The 19,256-nt window shown below is 45.5% G+C and overlaps 1 protein-coding gene across 8 annotated transcripts; it reads right to left on the reverse strand.

The window, feature by feature from the left end:
* Positions 1 to 503: 503 nt before the first annotated feature.
* Positions 504 to 18,731, reverse strand: LOC126067596 (signal-regulatory protein beta-1-like). Of its 8 annotated transcripts, none has more exons than XR_007515436.1 (8): positions 18,615 to 18,726; positions 18,210 to 18,372; positions 13,752 to 14,123; positions 11,371 to 11,685; positions 7,523 to 7,843; positions 6,867 to 6,978; positions 6,298 to 6,463; positions 504 to 2,994 (listed from the first exon to the last, which is right to left on the reverse strand). XR_007515436.1 is itself a non-coding variant. In XM_049869662.1 (8 exons), exons 3-8 carry the CDS (start codon positions 16,054 to 16,056, stop codon positions 3,476 to 3,478), a joined length of 1,317 nt encoding a protein of 438 aa, XP_049725619.1. In that variant the 5' UTR covers positions 16,057 to 16,165; positions 17,796 to 18,016; positions 18,210 to 18,291; the 3' UTR covers positions 3,200 to 3,475. The 8 variants fall into 8 exon arrangements, 6 of the variants coding, with proteins under 6 accessions (XP_049725621.1, XP_049725619.1, XP_049725623.1 ...); XM_049869662.1 differs by lacking the exons at positions 504 to 2,994; positions 6,298 to 6,463; positions 18,615 to 18,726 and adding exons at positions 3,200 to 3,635; positions 16,020 to 16,165; positions 17,796 to 18,016 and having other exon boundaries at positions 18,210 to 18,291; XR_007515435.1 differs by lacking the exon at positions 504 to 2,994 and adding an exon at positions 3,549 to 3,635 and having other exon boundaries at positions 18,615 to 18,725.
* Between the last annotated feature and the right edge of the window lie 525 nt (positions 18,732 to 19,256).

A 19,256-nucleotide genomic window follows, 5' to 3' on the forward strand; every position in this document is an offset into this window, starting at 1 on the left:
ATCTTAATTTTCTACAACTTGTCTAAACTCCCACGGGAGCCCCATCATGGTGGCTACCAGGAAGAAAAAAACCAAAACCAAATCTGTTGCCGTAGAGTCAACTCTAACTCATTGTGGCCCTACAGGGTGAGTAGAACTGCCCCGTAGGTTTCCAAAGAGTGGCCGGTGGATTCAAACTGCCAACCTTTTGGTTAGCAGCTGAACTCTTAACCGCTGTGCCACCAAGGTTTCCCTATCTGGAAGGGAAGCTTAAATTTGCAATTAGAGCTATTGTAGGCCTTTCCAGGTTCAGACCTTTCTGGGTTCAATCTTGGCTCTACCCGTATCTGGCTGTGTGATCGTAGGACAATTAGGTAAGACTTTGTGCCTCAGTTTCCTGATCTGTAAAACAGGAATAAAACTATGGTTGCATGTAAGGTGTGTGGGTAAGCACTCCGTAAACCACCCTCATTCACTTTTAGATTAACTCAGTCTTTTCTGAAAAATAGCTCAGGCTTTCAGTGTTTGCCTTCCTCCTTTTAATTCCAGATGGTTCTTGGGTACAAAGAAAACTGAAGTTGCCTCCTGGGGCAGGATGACAGGCTTTGGATCTGGGTGCTGTCTCCTGGGTCCTTGGGGGTCTGAAGGAGGTTGGTCTGGTCCCTGAGAATTTTGCAGAGTCTGATGAGGTGTGACTGCTCATGTCTGGCCCTTTGGGGCTATTATGGATTGAATCCTCCCCTCCCCAAGATATGTGCTGGAATCCTAGCACCTATACCTGAGGGATTTTCCTTGTTATGTTAATTAGATCATACCCAAGTGAAAACCAAAAACCAAACCCATTGCCATGGAGTCCATTCTGATTCATAGCAACCTTATAGGACAGAGTAGAATTGCCCCATAGGTTTTCGAAGGAGTGGCTGGTGGATTTCAACTGCTAACCTTTTGGTTAGCAGTCATAGCTCTTAACCACTGCACCACCAGGGCTCCACGACTGAGTGAGGTGCGTTCTAAATCTAATCACTTCTGAGTTATGAAAAGAGCAAATTAGTCAGTGATACACAGGTACGCACAGGGGAAGGCAGATGCCACGTGAGGATCCTCTACAAGCCAAGAAACCAAGGAATGCCCAGGGCTGCTGATGAGGAAGGAGTTGACATGGCTTAGACCCTGATTGGGACTTTTAACTTTCAGAACTGTGAGAGAATAAATTTCTGTTTTTTGAATCCATCCACCTGTAGTATTTCTGTTACAGCAGTACTAGGAAAGTAAGATAGGGCTTTGCCATGGAACCACTGCTAACTCCTGTGGCTCTCTGTACCTGCCCTCCTGTTCGGGAGACCCATGTATTGGAGCCTCTTTGAACTGACTACAGGCCGAAACAATTCCATCCATCAGGCCCCCAGCACTTCCACTTCATCCCCACAGGGGTAATTCTGAATCACTTGCTCATCTATGTGGATTCCTTTGTCAGTTACTTTTTTCTTCTCAAATTTTACTTAGAAATACTTTTATTTATTTTGGTAGGTAAGGCATTGTATCAGTTAGCTATTGCTGCATAACAAGCCACCTTAAAACTTAATGGCTTAGAACAATAACCATTTATTTAATTCATGGTTATGTGGCTCCGCTGGGTGGCTCATCTGATCTCAGTGATGCTTGGCTGGATTGCTCATGTGCATGAAGTCAGCTGCACGTTGGCCTAGTGACTCAGCTACTGTAGGTTTGGCAGACTGTCGCCTGGGGTTCCTCAGCTGTCCTCCACATGGTCTCTCATCTTCCAAGAGGTGAGCCCAGGCTTGTTCACATGGGAGTGGCAGAGTTTTGAGAGAGAGTGTTAGCTGTAAGGCACTATGTCACTTCTGCCACATTCTGTTGGCCAAAGTAAATCATGAGGCCAGGCCAGGCTCAAGAGATGGGAAGATAGATGTCACCACTTGGTGAGAGGAGCTTCAAAGTCATATAGTAAAGGGTCGGGATACAGGGAGGGAGTAAAACATTGTGGACATTTTGATAATTTGTCTCTCACAGGCATCCTCAGGATTCAATGTTTGCAGGATTCAAAGCCTCCTTTATAGGGGTCCTAGACACATTATTACCCCCCATCTTAGTTATCTAGTGCTGCTGTGGCAGAAATACCACAAGTGGGTGGCTTTAAAAGATAGAAATTTATTTTCTCACAGTTTAAGAGACTAGAAGTCTGAATTATAGTGCTGACTCCAGGGAAAGGTGCTCTTTGTCTGCTCTGGAGGAAAATCCTGGCCTCAGCTTCTCAAGCATTCTTCTCAGCATTGCTTGTTGATCTGCACATGGCGTCTGTCTTTCCTCCATCTGTGCTTGCTTGTCTCTGTGCCTAATCTGCTCTTTTTATATTTCAAAAGTGCTTAGGTTTAAGACACACCCTACACTGATATGGTCTCATTAACAGAACAAGGAAAACCCCATTCCCAGCTGGGATTACATCCACAGGCATAGGATTTAGGATTCCAGCATATCTTTTGCCCAGACACAGTTCAATCCATAACACCCCCCTTAGAGTTAACTATACTTACCAGTTTCTAGTGCCACTTTCTGGAGATGTTCTTACCTTAACTATTCCTCATCTACTACTCGGAAGCCAAGTTGGACATGTTCCCTCTGTGCGGTCTGTGGCATCCTGGGTACTCTGGAAAGCAGGTCATGGTCCCTTCTGCTTTGGGAATCCCTAAATATCCCTGGGGTTTCTATCATATTCCATGGTCACCCCACTCCAAGGTTTTGACCCCATCCTACTGCCAGGCCCTTAGCATCTCAACTCCTGCCCTTCTCTTCCTCTTTTTTTCCTGCCCTCTATCAGTTCACAAGGAGAGGTTTTCCCCTTCTTCCATCTGGTAGGGACTTTCTGACACCACAGCGCTCTTCTCTAACAGATGGTCTTTGTTCTAGCTGGGATTCCTCAGGCTCCTTCCTCAAGGCAGTAAGTCTCATGGTATAGCCTTAGTAAGGGAAACAGCTGCGTGAGGAGGAACTGGATTACTGTGAGGAGGAAAGACACACAAAGAAAGACTTAAAAATGTTACATTTGTCACACTCATCTGTAAAATGGATTAAATGAAACAGTGAGGTATGTGGCTTATAGTAATTGCTCAGTACCCTGGAGTGATGATATTTCTCCTGGTCTGGGTATTTGGATGTCACATGAATGGTGGTGCCTGTTACTAGCTTGAGGACTTAGTCTAAGTTGTCCTCAACAGGTCACCTGAGATAAATGTAGAGATCAATGCTGACTACAAAAATACCAACATTGCCATTTTTTAATTGTTATTTATTTGCTTGCAGATGAGGTTGAATGCTTTCCCTACATTTGTTTACTTGTGTTTTCCATTATATGTTAAGCAATGAACTAGCTGTTGTTATAACAAAGTTCCATTTTTTGTAGGGTGGGGGGACTGGGCTTGCCTGGGATATGAGCTATTTCCTTGAAAAAATGAGGAATCTTCAAGTTCAAGCCGGGACTTTACAGGCTGCTTTGTTTTATCTGTAGTTTCAAGGTATGGGTCATCTGGGACATTCTCCATCTCCTTCTTGTGGTAGTCTGATGTCTGTGTAGTAGATGGATTGGAGGTGTCCAGAGTAAGAGGAAGTTATTGGAGCAATCTACGTGAACACGTGAGGGTCTGTAATCATGCATTTGGAGAAAAGGGAAAGAATCAATGGCACTTGGAGACTTCAAGGCAGGGCAGGGACTAGGGGGAGGCAAGCAAGGCCCTTAGGGTATAAAATTTAAGGAGGCCAAGTTGTGGAGGTATCCACACTGCCCTTGTTTGACCCTAGAACGGGTGCCTCCTTAAATTTTGTGGCATATGCTCCTTGCTTGCCTCACTGTAGTACTGGTCCTACTTCGAGGGATAGATGAGGTTGAAGGAGGCCAAAACAGCCCCAGAGCTCTCAGCATTGGAATCTGGGAATGGGATGTTGAAGCTGAAGCTATTGTGAGTGGAAATGCTGAAGAGGAGAGTCCTGCCCAGGGGTAATGGAAGTTGGGCTTAGCCCCTCCATCTTTGTTTCAGTGACTAGAAATGTTCGAGAACCACAATAAAACAAATACAATTGGAGGCCTATCTTCCCCTGGCATACCTACCATTTTCCAGAGAGTCTCCAGAACTTTTTCTGGACCACAGAGTCTGGCCCAGATCTTTACCAGGGCTATTTCGAGGCTCATAAATAATGTTAGCTCTACCCAGAGCTGTATTTCAGATCTGGAAAAGTGCATATCACACCTCCTCATCACACAGAGACACAAAGTAGGCTTTACTATAAGACAGTGGGCCTTACAGTTAGGTAGGATCTTATGGTAAAGTAGGAAGCAGTAGAATGAAGATAGGACAAGGTATCCCCATTCATCTCTAGAATCCTAGCAGCTGCTCCTTGGAAAGCACTGAGCAGAGTCGGGTTTGAATCTGGGGAATGGAGCCCATCTCATAAGATGGGTATGAGGATGAAATGAGATACTGCATGTGAAGTGTCAGCCCCAAGGTGGCACCAAGTAACTATGTTTTCCTTCCTTAGGTGGAATTATAGAATGTCACAACAGGAAGAGAATTTGGGGTTCTCCATTTATTTTACTTCATTTTTCCTTTGAACCTTAAGTTTACAGAATTGTACCTTTCATAATTCTTGCTTCTTGACACTCTCATCATTGATCAATGTATGGTCCTCTTTTAATAATCTACTTACCTACCTTCCTACCTACTTACCTGCCTACTTATCCATTTGTCCACCTGTCTTAATTTCTTGGTTCTGCCGTAACAGAAATACCACAAGTGGGTGGCTTCAACAAACAGAAATTTGATTTCTCACAGTTTAGGAGGCTAGAAGTCCAAATTCAGAGTGCCGGCTCTAGGGAAAACCTCTCTCTGTCTGCTCTGGAGGAAAATTCGTTTCAGTTTCTCTAGTGTTTTTCTCAGCGTTCCTTCGGGGCATGTATCTTCCCCTCTGTTTGTGCTTTGTGTCTAATCTGCTCTTTTTATATTTCAAAAGTCATTAGGTTTTAAGATACATCTTGCACTGATATGGGCTTATTAACATAACAAAGAAAACCTTATTCCCAAATGGAATATATAGAGTATGTGAATGTTATAGGGGTTAGGATTTATAACACATATTTTTCGGGGATACAATTTAATTCATAACATCATCTATCCATCCATCCATCCATCCATCCATCCATCCATCCATCCATCCATCCATCCATCCATCCATCCATCCATCCATCCATCCATCCATCCATCCATCCATCCATCCGTCATCTACCTACCTACCTACATACTTATCTATCAATCTTACTTTGTTAATATGTCTATTTATTGCTTGTTTATGATAATATAAACATCCATGAAACCACCACCCAACATGGAAGTAAGAACCTTGACAATAACTCCCGTATGCTTACATGTACCCATTCTTCCCATCCCTGTGCCTCTTTCCATCCAAGGTGACTAGAATCCTGAATCTTGGGATTCTTTTCTAAAAATATGATTTTATCATATTTATATGTATTCCTAAAAACTATATAATGTTAGCTACTTTAGCTTTATAAAAAGAATATATGCTATATGATTTTTTTTGTGGTTTACTCCCCCTCAACGTTTTTATAGCTAAGATTTATCCAGATTATTGTGTGTAGCTGCTGTATAACATTCCATTGTGTGACTACACCACAATTATTTACCCATCAACCTATATGTGGGCATTTGTACTGTTTTTAAGTTTTGCTGATTTCAAACAATACTACTATGTATTTTTTTTTTTGTCCATATCTTCTAGTATATATGTGCAAGAGCTTCTTTGGGGTGTAACTGAAGCATGGCAATACCAGGTTATAGGATATGCGAATACTCAACTCAAAAAAATTTTCCAAACTGTTTCCAAAGCAGCTGTGCCAATTCATGTGCCCACCAGAAAGAATGAGCCAGTTGCTCCTTTATTTTTGCTATTTGAACAGGGACAAAATGGTATCTCAGTGTGGTCTTGACTTGGCTTTCTCAAATTCCTAATGAGGTTGGACTTCTCTTTATGCGTATTTCCCATAGTGTTTCCTTTAGCTCCATTTTAATGATGGGCAGTGTGGTTTCATTGCAGAGCGTGGATGCTCACACTGTGCTTTCCTTGAGGAGCCGGGAAGGGGCTGTTAGACCTGCAAGCATGCGTTTCCCTCTGGATTGGGGCTTGCCTTGCCTCTGCTGAATTTCTCAGTTAAAGTCATGGACCTCATGCCACGAATTTCCTCAGAAGCTTAGTACCTGGGTAGGCTGTGAGAGCCCACCTCTCACTACTGACCTTCCTGGTCCAGGCTTTCACTTTCTCTGGGGGCTGCAGGACGTGGGAATTGGGAGAAAGGGAGGGACAGCTAGGGCCGAACAGGTCTCAGAAGGCTGCCGAGGCAGGAGAAGCTGGGGTAACAGCTACAGGCGTCACAGCAGTGCCCCGTCCTAGGTGAGTCTTTCTGAATAAGGCAGGAGGAGACAGACAGTCTCGTGTCACAGGGGAGGGCCTGGGCAGTGCCTGTCACCCACAGAAGGAACAGGGAGCTGAGGTGAGGCCCCTGCTCTTCTTAGACCTCTCCTCAGAGGATTTCTCTCCACACCGAACCCCCTCATTCTCTACCTCCTGAAGTGCTTTCCTGCCCAGACTAAAGGAGCCTGCATCTTTGTGCATCCTCAGGCTAGGGCCATGAGCAGTAGAGAGGAAGGCTGAAGGGATGGGGTGCAATGTTCAGGGACCTTCTAGACTCAAACTTGGTAAGTAGAGGGGAAATGGGAGGGCCCATGGCTTTTTCCTCACAGTGTCCCTGCTGGCCAGGAATTCCACCCCTGGGAGCCCAATCCCTATCTGGGGTTCTGGCTTACCTGGAAGGGAGGGTCCTCCTGACTATATAGAGGGTTGAAAGTACAGTCAGGGAAAACAACTTCCAGCAAAGAAGGAGGACCATCCCATAGAGGGAGCTGGACGTTCTGGGGCCTGGTGAGGGAAGGATTGGAAAACATAGGGTGAGCCCAGCCCCCAGCTTCCATCACATAACCCCAGGCTGGATCAGCCCCACAGCAACTCAGGTACCACGGCTGCACCTTGGTTTTGGAGGAAGTCACCTTACCTCCCTGAGCCCCGGTTTCCTTATCTTTAAAATGGGAATTATAACACCTACTTTAGAAAGTTATTTGAATCAAACAAGAGCACGCAGACGAAGTACCTAATAAGTGCTCAGTAGCTGTTGAATCTGAATGGTGAGTGGGACTTGGGGAAAGATGTTTCTTATTAGCTTATTACAATGAGCATATTGCAGGATCCAACTGTGTGATACTAGCATTGCTCAATACTATTTGGCATCTAAGGCATAACACTCTGAATAGGTTGCTGTCATTGCTGTCCCTTTTCATAGATGAGGAAACTGAGTTTCAGAAAGATGAAGTGACTTTCCCAAGACCATACAGCAAGCACAGCAGAGCCAGCATTTGAACCCACCTGTCAGAGCCTTTAATAGCTTGGTTGTTCCGTCCCTACTCACCCAGACTCGCTTGCTCTTTCTCTCTAAGCTCGCTCAGCTTCATGCTGGCCTGGATTGGTGGCTGGGCATTGTGCCGCACCTGGCAGGTGAACAGCCTCTTGTCTTCCCACTCTGAGGTGTTGACCAGGAGATGGCTGTCTTGGCTGAATGTGCCATCTGGGTTTGTGGTGGGGGCAAGGGCTTCACAGGTCTCGAAGCCATGGTTCCTTTCCAGCCAGGTGATGTGTGCACCTTCTGGGTAGAACCTTTGCACGTGACAGATGAGGATGGCTGCCTGCAGACTTGGGATGGGGTGTGCTGATGCTCTCACTGTGGGCATAACTGAGACAACAGCCATTTCTATCTTATTTCTTTTTTTGTGAAAATTATGCTCAAAGGCAGGGACAGATTACTCAATAATCAAGGTATGTACAGGCTTACTGGTGCTTACTTATTAATCTGTAGTGCACAATTTTACATGTTTTTGTGGTGAAACCCATGTGAATTGTGCACTACAGATTAGTAAGTACACACAATGAAGCCCATGCGTTCCTTGCTTACAGTAAGACCATGCACACCTTGCTTACTGGTTAACCCGCCCCTGCTGGGAGAGCATCCATCCTTTCCCATTCTCAGGACATAACAGTGAGCAAGACAGAGCTGGGCCTGGCCTCATGGAATCCCATTCTGGTGGGGAGGACAGAGGTAAACAAGCAGTCACATGGCCACCACAAGGGTTCTGAGAGCCCACAGCTAGGGCACCTGACCTGGTCTTCGGGTAGAGCAGGTTAGGTAACGGTTTTGAAGGAAGTGACCTTTGAATGGAAATGCGAAGGATGGATAGGAACAAGCTGTATATGGTAGATTGTATTTTCCACAGCAAGCTGCACATACTCTTCTGGAAACTTGCCATTCTCTATCAGAGGCAGAGTCTATTTCTCTTCCTCTGGAACCCAGGTGGGACTTTGTAATTGCCTCGATAAATAGAATGTAGTGGATGTGACACTGTGTAACTTATGAGACTGGGTCATAAAATCTGATAAGGTTTCCACCAGCTCTGCCTCTCTTGGGGACGCTCACTGTTGGAACACAGTCACCAAGCTGTGAGGAAACCCAAACTAGCCTACATGCAAGACTAAGGAACTGAGGCCCCAGGCCAACAGCCAGCTGCAGCAATGGCCAGGCGGGTTCACGAATTCTCCTGTAGATGATCCAGTCTTTGAGGTCCCAGACATCATGAAGCAGAGACAAGCTGCCCCTGCTCTGCCCTGTCTGAATTCTTGATGCATAGGATCTATGAGCCTAATAAATGGTTGTTTCATACCTCTAAGTTTGGGGATAATTTGTCACACAGACCTAGTAACTGGGGCGTAACCAGAAAAGATAACTGGCAAATGTGTTTGGGGGAGAGCAGGAGAAAGGGGGCGCTGGGAGAGGCTTGGTGTTGGGAAGAACATCTCAGGCAGAGGGAAGGACATGGGCAGAGGCACTGAGGAGGAGCTTGCTGCTGTTGTGTGCTGTCGAGTAGATTCCAACCTTACAGGACAGAGTAGAACCGCCCCATAGGGTTTCCTAGGCTGAAATCTTTACGGGAGCAGATCACCAGGTCTTTTCTCCTGCAGAGTGGCTGGTGGGTTCTAACTGCTGACATTTAGGTTAGCAGTTGAGCACTTAACCATTGTGCTACCAGGGCTCCTTGAGAAGAATCCTAGCACATTGTAAGCACAGGAAGAAGACCAAAGTGAGGGGGAGCATGGGCAAGATGAAGCAGAACTTGAAGCTAGTCTTCAAAATATGCTACACTTATGCCTAGAGGCACAGAAAGACTCCTAAGGAGTACAGACATTGATAGGTTTAAAAAAAAAAAATGAGTGTTTTGTTTGTTTACAGCATGTGCTCTATGGTAAATTTAATGTTTCTTTCTCAAAATAATTGTTCCCATTATTATATTTTAGAACAAAACGGGTTCTGATTATTTCACTTTGGATTTTAAAAATTGTGGTGAAATATATGTAACACAAAATGTGCCACTTTAGCCATTTTTAAGTGCACAATTCCAGGCACTGATAGTTTTAACACAGTTAACTTCTAGATCTTCAAACCTCAGAGGACTCTTTCCTACAGTCGATCCGGCTGGGAGTGAACATCAAGGCCATTTCCCCCTCTGCCTCCTGTTTCTCAATTTTCCTCCTACTTCACTAAGGAAAATCCATCCTGAATGTAACTATGGTGCACTGCCCTTGGTCTCTATACCAACTCAAAGTTCTGCTTGCCAGGAAGCCAGCCTAATCAAAGCATCATGAACTCTTCTACCCACCTCACTGAGCTGCATTTCCAACATTTGAATGGTCCTTTTAATAACTATTTATCCAAATTTATCATACATTTAGATTGTTTGGAAACCCCAGTGGCTTAGTGGTTAAGAACTATGGCTGCTAACCAAAAGGTTGGCAGTTTGAATCCACCAGGCGCTCCTTGGAAACTCTATGGGGCAGTTCTGCTCTCTCTTATAGGGCCACTATGAGTCAGAATTGACTCAACAGCAATGGGTTTTAGATTCTTTTGATCGATTGTGTAATTCAATCCAAAATAAAATTTTTTTTTTTTTTTTTTAACACTGAGGGCCAGGGCGGATGGACATCGGGAGCAGTGAGGGCAATACCCTTGGCCTTTCCTTCCATATTTCTGTAAAGTTTGGGTCAGCCCAACAGCTTGGCCTGTGCTGTGGGGAGAACAGATAATGGACTTGGACCTTATGAGGTCAGAGTGAGAAAGGTGGGGAAACAGCTTTGCCTGCATTGCTCCCTCCCCTGATGCCAGGGTGGGCTTAAGAAGCATCTTCAAAGGTGTTGATTGGCAGTCTAGCACTGGCAGTTTTTGCAACAGTGTTAGGAGCCCACGTGGGGAATCCGTGTGGGAGAATTCCCCTCACTGTGCTCGGTGGTCTCTGCCTCTCCCCCGGCTCTTTCTTTTCCATGCACCCCTCTTCTCACTAAGCCTCAGCCACACCAGCTGCTTTCTGCTCAGCAAACATGTTGGGCTCTCCATGACCCCCTTCCAGTCACAGGGCCTTTGCACACCCTGTTTTCTCTGCCTGGAATGCTCTCTACTCTTTGCTTGGCTGACTCCTTTGCATCTTACATGCCTTGGCTCAAACATCACTTCTTCAAAAAGGCCTTTCCTGAGTAAACTAGATTTCTTTTGTTTTCATTTATTTCACACTTTGCTCATTCCCTGGGAGTTCATGGGTGGTACAAACGGTTAATGAATTCACCTGCTAACTGAAAGTTTGTAGGTTTGAGTCCACTCAGAGATGCCTCAGAAGAAAGGCCTGGTGATCTACTTGCAAAAAATCAGCCATGGAAAACCCTAAGAAGCACCGTTCTACTCTGACACACACAGGGTCACCATGAGTCGGAATCGACACAACGGCAACTTTTTTGTTGTTGTTTTTCCCTGTAGAGCAAATATTACAATTCATAATCACATAGTTGTTTGTTTGTATTCTTGGCTAATGTCTGTTTCCCCCACATGACTGTGAATTCAGCAGGGCAGAACCAGGTCTGCTGTGTTTTCCAGGATCCCCAGACACCTAGAACACTGTTGCCACATAGCTCTTGTTGAATGAATGAATGAACCTGTGCCCCCCATCCCCTCAAATGTACTAGAGGGAAGGAAGCTCTGAAAGGACAGAACCTGATCATTGCATCACATGGGAAGAAGATGACCATTAAAACAGGGATCCTCATACTAACTCCAGGGTCTTTGTTGAAGCACGAACGGGAGGACGCAGGTGAAGTGCTGCAAACAGGGAACCTGTATGGTTTCAAGGGATGGCCCTGGTGGTGGGAGTGGGGAGGAGCCCTTACCTTGGAGGAACTGCGACATGGTCACATGCCCACTGAGCAGGCCCTGCAATTCGCTGTGAGCCACTTGGCAGGTGACCTGGGAGTGGAGTGAGGAGATGGTGAGGGTCACTTGGGTGGTGCTGATGACAGTGTAGGAGGAGGCGTCTCCAGGTGGGAGGACTAGGGTCTGAAGGGCTGGAATCTCCATGCCATTTTCAAGCCATTTCAGACTGATGTTTCTGGGAAAGAAGCCAGTTGACGTGCAGGTGAGATTTACTACCTGGCCAGGGCTGGTCCTCTTGGAGGGGCCAGAGACCTTTGGAGGGGAGGGCTTAGCTTTGGCCAAGGCAAGTGTGGAGAAAGAGGAGAGGAGAGAAGACGAGAAGAAAAAATAGCAAGTTAACCTCTAACCACCTTCGTGGTTAACCCTGCTTGGCTTCCGCCTCAAATCCCTCATCTCCATTTTTCTCCTTTTCATAACTTTTATTTCCAGCTCACACTCTGAAACCAGACCTTGGTGATTTTGCTAAAATGCAAATCTGACCATGTCATTTCCTTGTTCTCTCTGTCTGTGTGTCTTTCCTCCCTCCTCTTCTCTGTCTTTTCCCTCTCTTCCTCCCTCAGGCCCTCTTTCCTTCCTTTTAAAGTCAAAGTCCATTGTTTAAAAAAATCAAAAGTGCTCTGTAAGGCCTATCATGAAAAACAGCAGCTTCTGGCTTCCTTCCCCTGTAAAAATTATAGAACAACCACTTTTAACTATTTTACCTGTTCCTTTGGACACTTCCCTTCATGTTTCTAGATTAATATGCTCATACTTATTTCTTGATATTTCGGTTTTATATATTATGGATAAATCTACTACTATGGAAGAGGATGACTTAGCTCTCTTATGTCTCCCTCCACCTGCCACACACACAATTTCCCCTCCTTACATCTTTGTATCAAAGACACGTTGCTTACTCCATGTTTTGGTAAACCACAAAAAGTGCATGAAAGGGAGTTCTTGGTGGCTTTGTAAACTTGGCAGTTTGACTGTTGTTGTTGTTGTTACATGCTGTCGAGTCAGTTTCGACTCATAGCGACCCTATGCACAACAGAACAAAACACTGCCTGGTCCTGAGCCATCCTTACCATCGTTGTTATGCTTGAGCTCATTGTTGCAGCCACTGTGTCAATCCACCTCGTTGAGGGTCTCCCTCTTTTCTGCTGACCCTGCACTCTGCCAAGCATGATGTCCTTCTCCAGGGACTGATCCCTTCTGACAACATGTCCAAAGTGTGTAAGACGCAGTCTCGCCATCCTTGCTTCTAAGGAGCACTCGGGTTGTACTTCTTCTAAGACAGATTTGTTTGTTCTTTTGGCACCTCAGAAGAAAAGTCTGTAGATTTATTTCTGAAAAAGCAGTCATTGAAAACCCTATGGAGCACAGTTGGCAACGGCTTTTTTTTTTTTCTTTATAGAAATCAATATATTATGGACTGCCAAAGAATGAACAAACCAGTCTTAGAAGAAATAAACCAAAATGTTCCTTAGAAGTGAGAATGGCAAGAGTTCAACTCACTTTGGACATGTCATAGGAAAGACCAATTGCTAGAAAAGGAAGTCACGTTTGGTAGAGAAGTGGTCCAAAGAAACGAGGGGAACACTGAATGAGATGACTTGACGCAATAGCTGCAACAGTGGACGCAAACACACCACCAGTCGTGAGGGTAGTCCAGGACTGGGCAGTGTTTTGGTCTGTTGTACACAAAGTTGCCACGCGTCGGAGCTGACTCAACAGCAAACAACAACAATCTAGGACAAAATTCGAGAAATATAGGGATTATATATCCATATAAAACTATGATCCTTATGAGTTTCTTCCACAATAATTCTATCATTGTTGTTTTTGGGATTCCATAGTACCACACATTTAAGATTATGTTTTTAAGTCTAATTGGTTGTAATATCTTGAATACTAACAATATACACTAATATAAGAATTGTTAGGTAACAGTCACTCTTCTACGTTTTTTGCAGTTATAAACTCATTTACATTTATAGGTCCTCACAACAATCCTACCAGGTGGGTGCTATTCTTATCTTCCTCTTCCATGTGAGGAAACTGAGGCACAGAGAAGTTAAACTTAACTAAGGTCGCACAGCTTCTAAATGGTAGAGCTAGAATTTGAACCTAGGCCATCTGGCTCCAGAGTCTATCCTTTTATCCATTATGCTTTCCTGCCTATTTTGTGGTCCTTTAGAAGCTGTAAGATTCTAAAGAGTTAGGATTCTATTACATATGGCCCTGGGATTCTATTTCACTCCACTCCTTCACCATAACTTATCCCCATCCCTATCTTCTACCCTCAGTCTGGGCATAAGGGCCAAAAGGGTTGAGGCTCTAGGGAACTTGGACTCACCATTCACAGTCACCAGGGTGCCTGGACCAGACTTAAACTCCACGTCCTCAGGGCTCCCTTTCCTGAACTTCACACAGTAGTAGATGCCAGAATCCTCAGTTGACATGTCCATGATGCGGATGGAATAGTCCGTGTTGCCTCTTATTGTCTGGTCTGTAACATTTGTTACTCGGGGGAAGAGGCGTACGCGGTCTAGGCCTCCTTTGAAACTGTAGACTAACTGCCGATCTGGTCCATTCCCCTTGAACCACTGGACGGGCCCCACGGGTTGCGGAGAGGAGACGACGCAGGACAGAGTGACTGCCTCTCCAGCTGTGACTGACACCGATGTCTCACGCTGAGTCACCTGCAGCTCCTGCTCACCTGCCGCTCCTGGTAAGAAACACAGGTCAGCTCCCAAGTCCCCTGCCCTGGCCCAGCTGGGGCTTAGGTTGGAGCACAAATGCCTGCATCCAGATTGAAGCTGAAGTGCCAGTAACCCTTTCTGTTGATGTCATGTATTGGCTTCTAAGAAGGGCAAATTGCTAGTTTGGGTGCTAAAAGGAACGCAGAGATAGGACAGACAGAGAGCCCTTGCAGAGGCCATGAATGAGGAAGTCAAGAGGGAAGAAATAAATTTATGAAAAGATATTTAGCAACCCAGTAAAGCAGTGAAATGCCAGGAGCAAAATGCTAAAGTTCATGAGCGAATAGCTGGGAAAGTTAAACAAAACAAAACAGAACAAAAAAATGCTGGGTTTAGCGTGTGAAATGTTAAGCCACACTTTAAGCCTACAATAATAGAGCCAGTAGGTACCAAGGCAAGCCGAGAGGTCAATGAAACAGAAGAGAGAGCCTAGATTGGATGGAAGGAAATACGCCCATTTTCTGTGTGATAAAGGTGGCATTTTATGTCCATGGAAGAAAGCTATCTGGAAGACAAACAAAATTCTTAAAAACATGACCACCTCTGGGGAGGGGAATGGAAATAGGCACTTTTATTATTTACGTACATTTCTTTTCTGTTTGAATTTTTTTTTGACAAGTCTGTAATGTAACAAAAAGAAAATAAAACATTTCTCTCTTCTGTAAAGTTAAGAACATAACTGTGAGACTATTACCTTGCTGAAAATGAAAAAGATTGCCAATTCTCAGTGTTGCAAGGGTGTGACTAAACGGTCACTTCCACATACTGCTGGGGGGACCACAAAGGTCCATGCAACCCTTCCAGAGGGTGATACAGCATTACAGCCATGTCCTTACGACATAAGCCCATGTTCTAACAGGTCACTGGAAAGACCTTAACTAAATCTGTTTTGGTCACAAGTGTTCAAGATGTCACCATGTCCCTTGCTGCTGTTTATGTGCTATATTTGTTGAGATATATGTATTACCACATTTCATTGGGAAATTCTGTATGTCAAAAGCCTTCAAAATGCACTCAGGCCCTTTGACCTAAAAATTTCTCTTCTAAAATCACAAATTTTATTTTGTATAATTTTCCTACAATTAAAAAAGAAAACACGGTAATGCGGAAGTATATATTGGGAACGTACACGTTGATGATGACATTGTTGTTGCTGGTAGTTGCCATACAGTTGATTCCGACTCATGGCAGCCCCATGTGTGCAGAGCAGAACTGCTCCATAGGGTCTTCACGGCTGTGACCTTTCAGAAGCAGATTGCCAGGCCTGTCTTCTGAGGCACCTTTGGGTGGTTTTGAACCACCAAACTTTCAGCTAGTAGTGGGGTGCTTACCTATTTGCACCACTGAGGGACTTCGCATAGACATATATATATCAGTATGGAAAAAGGTCCCCAACCTATCGTTAAATGAAAGAGCACATAACAAACTACCATATTTAGTATAAATGTATTTTTGTTAAAAATTCAATATACATGGCGACAGCAAAGTGAAGAGATTAGAGCAAGGACTTGTGAAATCTCTTGGACCTGGTTTTGAATGCCTCCTCTACTGCTTACTTGCTGTTTGACTTACAGAAAATTACTTAACCTCTCTGAGCCTCCGTTTCCTCATATATACGATACATACAATGTGAAAAATAAGATTTCTCTCGCAGGTTCGGTGTGAGATTGGAACAAGAAAACATTTCAGAAACACTCATGCCTGTGCCTGGTCATAGAAAGACTCTGCAAGAGAGGCCTCCCTCTCTCGACCTCGGGTCCAGTGGAAGAGGTCCCTGCACTGGGCATCAGGCTGACTGGGCTCAAGGCCTGGTTCCAGTATTGACCATTCAAAGCCACGCCCTTCCTTCTCCATTCTGTTACCTTTTTGTAAAGGTGATGGATCATTCCCATTTCCCATGTTGCTGTGAGTTTTAAATGAAGACTCAGGCTTGTCCAGCAGACAGAGGAAGTGCTCCGTAAGGGCCACAATCAGCAGAACCACTTTATGTATCTGCACTTACTAAGCCCTGGAGGGATGTAACAGCCAAAGCTTACACAGGTGCTGCTGGGCACCATGCATTATTCTCAACACTTGTCTACATTTACTAACTTGTTTAATTTTTACCACAGCCCTATTAGAGAGGCATTATTTTTTCTCCCCACCTTACAGACAAGTAACTTGCCCAAAGTCTAACAGCTGATAAGTGATGGAGCTTGGAATTGAACCCTGGTAGGTTGGTTTCGAGAAATATCTGTGCTTTTAATCACTTTGCTAGACGGCCTCTCAGCTGAGATGTTAGCACTGCTGGGAGGAGGAGGGGTGCTCTCCTGTCTGCTTCAGAGTCTGTGCCCAGCTCTGGGGAGAAGGGAGTGGATGGGTGGGAGAAATGCCCACATCCAGAATGTAACCCTAGGTTGCTGGATTCTGGGTGACTTCATACTGTACAAAGCACTATTTACCAGTTTTTTCTCCTAGTTGTGTTTTATATATACTTATATATAAAGCACAAAACTATTATAAAATACATATTTTAATATATACATTTATAATATATATATAATGTACACGCACACACACACACATCCCCAGGCGGTGCAAGCAGTTAAGCCAGTAAGCTGCTAACTGAAAGAATGCAGGTTTGCGTCCATCCAGAGGGGCCTTGGAAGAGAGTCCCGGTGATCTACTTCTGAAAAATGAGCCCCTGAAAACCCTGTGGTGCACAGTTCTACTCTCACACACATGGGGTCACATTGGGTCAGAGTCAAGTATATGGCAACTGGAAAAAAATATACACATACACATAGGACCCCTGGTAAGTGCAACGGTTAAGTGCTCCGCTGCTAACCAAAAGGTTGATGGTTCAAACACACTCAGCGGCTCCATGGGAGAAAAACCTGGATAATCTGCTCCTGTAAGGATTACAGCCAAGAAAACCCTATAGGGCAGGTCTACCCTGTCACACAGGGTCGCTGTAAGGTGAAAATCAACTTGACAGCACCCAAAAACAACATATACATATATACACACACGCACATACATTTACATATATATATATATATTTATAAACCAAATCAAACCCAGTGCCGTCGAGTCGATTCAGACTCATGGTGACCCTGTAGGACAGAGTAGAACTGCCCCATATAGTTTCCAAGGAATGCCTGGTGGATTCGAACTGCTGACCTTTCGACTAGCAGCCGTTGCACTTAATGACTACGCCACCAGGGTACACATACACACACACACATACATATGTGTATATACACACAGGCACACACACATACATATGTGTACACACACACACACACACACATGCATGTGTATGTATACATGGAAGCCTGCCTCCTGGGTTCTATGGTCTTCAGCAGGAACAAGGAGTCGGATGCTGCACCCCCAATTCCTGCTTCAGGATGGTGCCAGATCCTGCAGCTTACACTCCAGGGGGTCATGGAGCCTTCCCAATGTGTTAGGAGTGTGGGAGGTGAAAAAAACAAACAACAAAAAAAACACTTGCTGTCACATAGTTCTGACTCACGGCGACCCCATGTATGTCAGAGTAGAGCTGTGCTCCATAGGGCTTTCCATGACTGTGATCTTTCAGAAGTAGATAGACAGGCCTTTCATCTGAGGTGCTTTTCTGGTGGATTTGAACAACTAACCTTTCTTTCAGTTAGTAGCTGAGTACCACCCAGTGACTCCGTGGGATGCGAAGAAGGACTGGATGAAGGACTGGAACTCCCGTCGCGTAAACCCTGTCTGGACGTGAGTAGGAGAGCAAAAGACCCCTTCAAGAAGGAAAACCTCCCTGCAGCAGAAGTAAGACTTCTGGGGGTATTTCTTTGGGAATTCCTTGTTGTAAACAACTATTTGAGGAAATGTCCTAAAGAGGAAAAGGCAGAGGAGAAAGAGGTCTGAGGACTGCAAGGTAAGTTAAGAAGGAGGGGGACAGGAGGCTAGGTGATGTGGAACAGAGACCCATCTGCCCCACTGCCAAGGGTAGAGGGGCACAACTGTCAAGCTCAGGCTCAGGTGAACATCCCTGCAAGGTGGTACCTGAGGGCGGCCACATTTACCTGCGAGTCCCAGCAGCAAAGACAGCATCAGGGAAGGACGAGGCAGGCAGGGCTGGGAGGCAGCGACAGGCATTGTAGTTGTCCCTGGAGCTTGCTCTGTGCCAGTGTTGCTCTGGGGAGGCCCTGGACTCTGCTCTGCAGGGAGGAGATGCAGCCTTTTCTCCTGCGGTGTCAGAGGAAGTAATGGGAGGAAATGTCTATAGGATTAGGGCAGTTTCTGCTTCTAGATTGTGAAATAGAAGACAGACACCATCTTTAGTGCCCAGGCTCTGTCCCCTGGGCCCTACATGCCATCTCAGGGACTCTTGTGCCCGTCCTCATCCAGGAGGCCTGGGGACATGGGCTGGGTAAAGGCTTCTGCCCCAGAACCTTGCAGTGGTGGAAGGTGTGTTCAACCTCCTGTACCTGCCCAACATCTGGGATCAGATAAGCTGCACAGCTGGAGTCAGGGGAACAGCTCCTTAGGGCCAGCACTGTGTTTTGGTGGAGGCCCCAAGGGATGGGGGCCCTGTTTTCCCCACTCCAGTGGTATCAGTAGTTACAATGAGCCTCAGTCATGTCTACTGAAGGCCCCTGGATTTGCAACCAGTCCCCGCCCACAGTGCAGGGAGCTCCTCCTTTCTTCTTGCAGGGGAAGTAGCTGTGACTGAGCAAGGAGTTAGACCCTGGGAGGAGCTTGTGGTTTCCGTTTTAGAGGATGGAGGAAGCCTGTGGCGGAAGAGGGGAGAAGGGGACTAAGGGTGATCAGCCTACAGGGAGAGCAACACACCTAGAAACACATCTAGGAGCAGGGGTGCCTCTCCTGTCTGCCCCCCAGCCTGGGGTCAGCTGTGGGGAGAGCGGATGGCAGGAGCCATGCCAACACCAAGAATGTGCCTCCTCTTCCCACTTCTGAACAGCAATGTCCAGCTCACACTATGGTGTCCAGAGCCTCTGAACCCTGAGCTCTTCACTTCTGTGGGCCCATCTCCAGGCACTGCTGTCTGTGACTTGCTTTCTTCTCTGTTTCAGGTCCCTGCCTCCTTCCTAGAGGCTGACTGTACATTT

This window comes from Elephas maximus, chromosome 25 (assembly GCF_024166365.1).
Source record: "Elephas maximus indicus isolate mEleMax1 chromosome 25, mEleMax1 primary haplotype, whole genome shotgun sequence".
In the NCBI taxonomy this organism is placed as follows: Eukaryota; Metazoa; Chordata; class Mammalia; order Proboscidea; family Elephantidae; genus Elephas; species Elephas maximus.

Coding starts and splice junctions, on each gene's coding strand:
- LOC126067596 (XM_049869661.1), bottom strand. CDS start 18,282: ATGCCTGTCGCTGCCTCCCAGCCCTGCCTGCCTCGTCCTTCCCTGATG. Junction 14,124..18,209: donor TTTGCTGCTGGGACTCGCAG/GTAAATGTGGCC, acceptor GTTTCTTACCAG/GAGCGGCAGGTGAGCAGGAG. Junction 11,686..13,751: donor CACCCTGGTGACTGTGAATG/GTGAGTCCAAGT, acceptor CCTTGGCCAAAG/CTAAGCCCTCCCCTCCAAAG.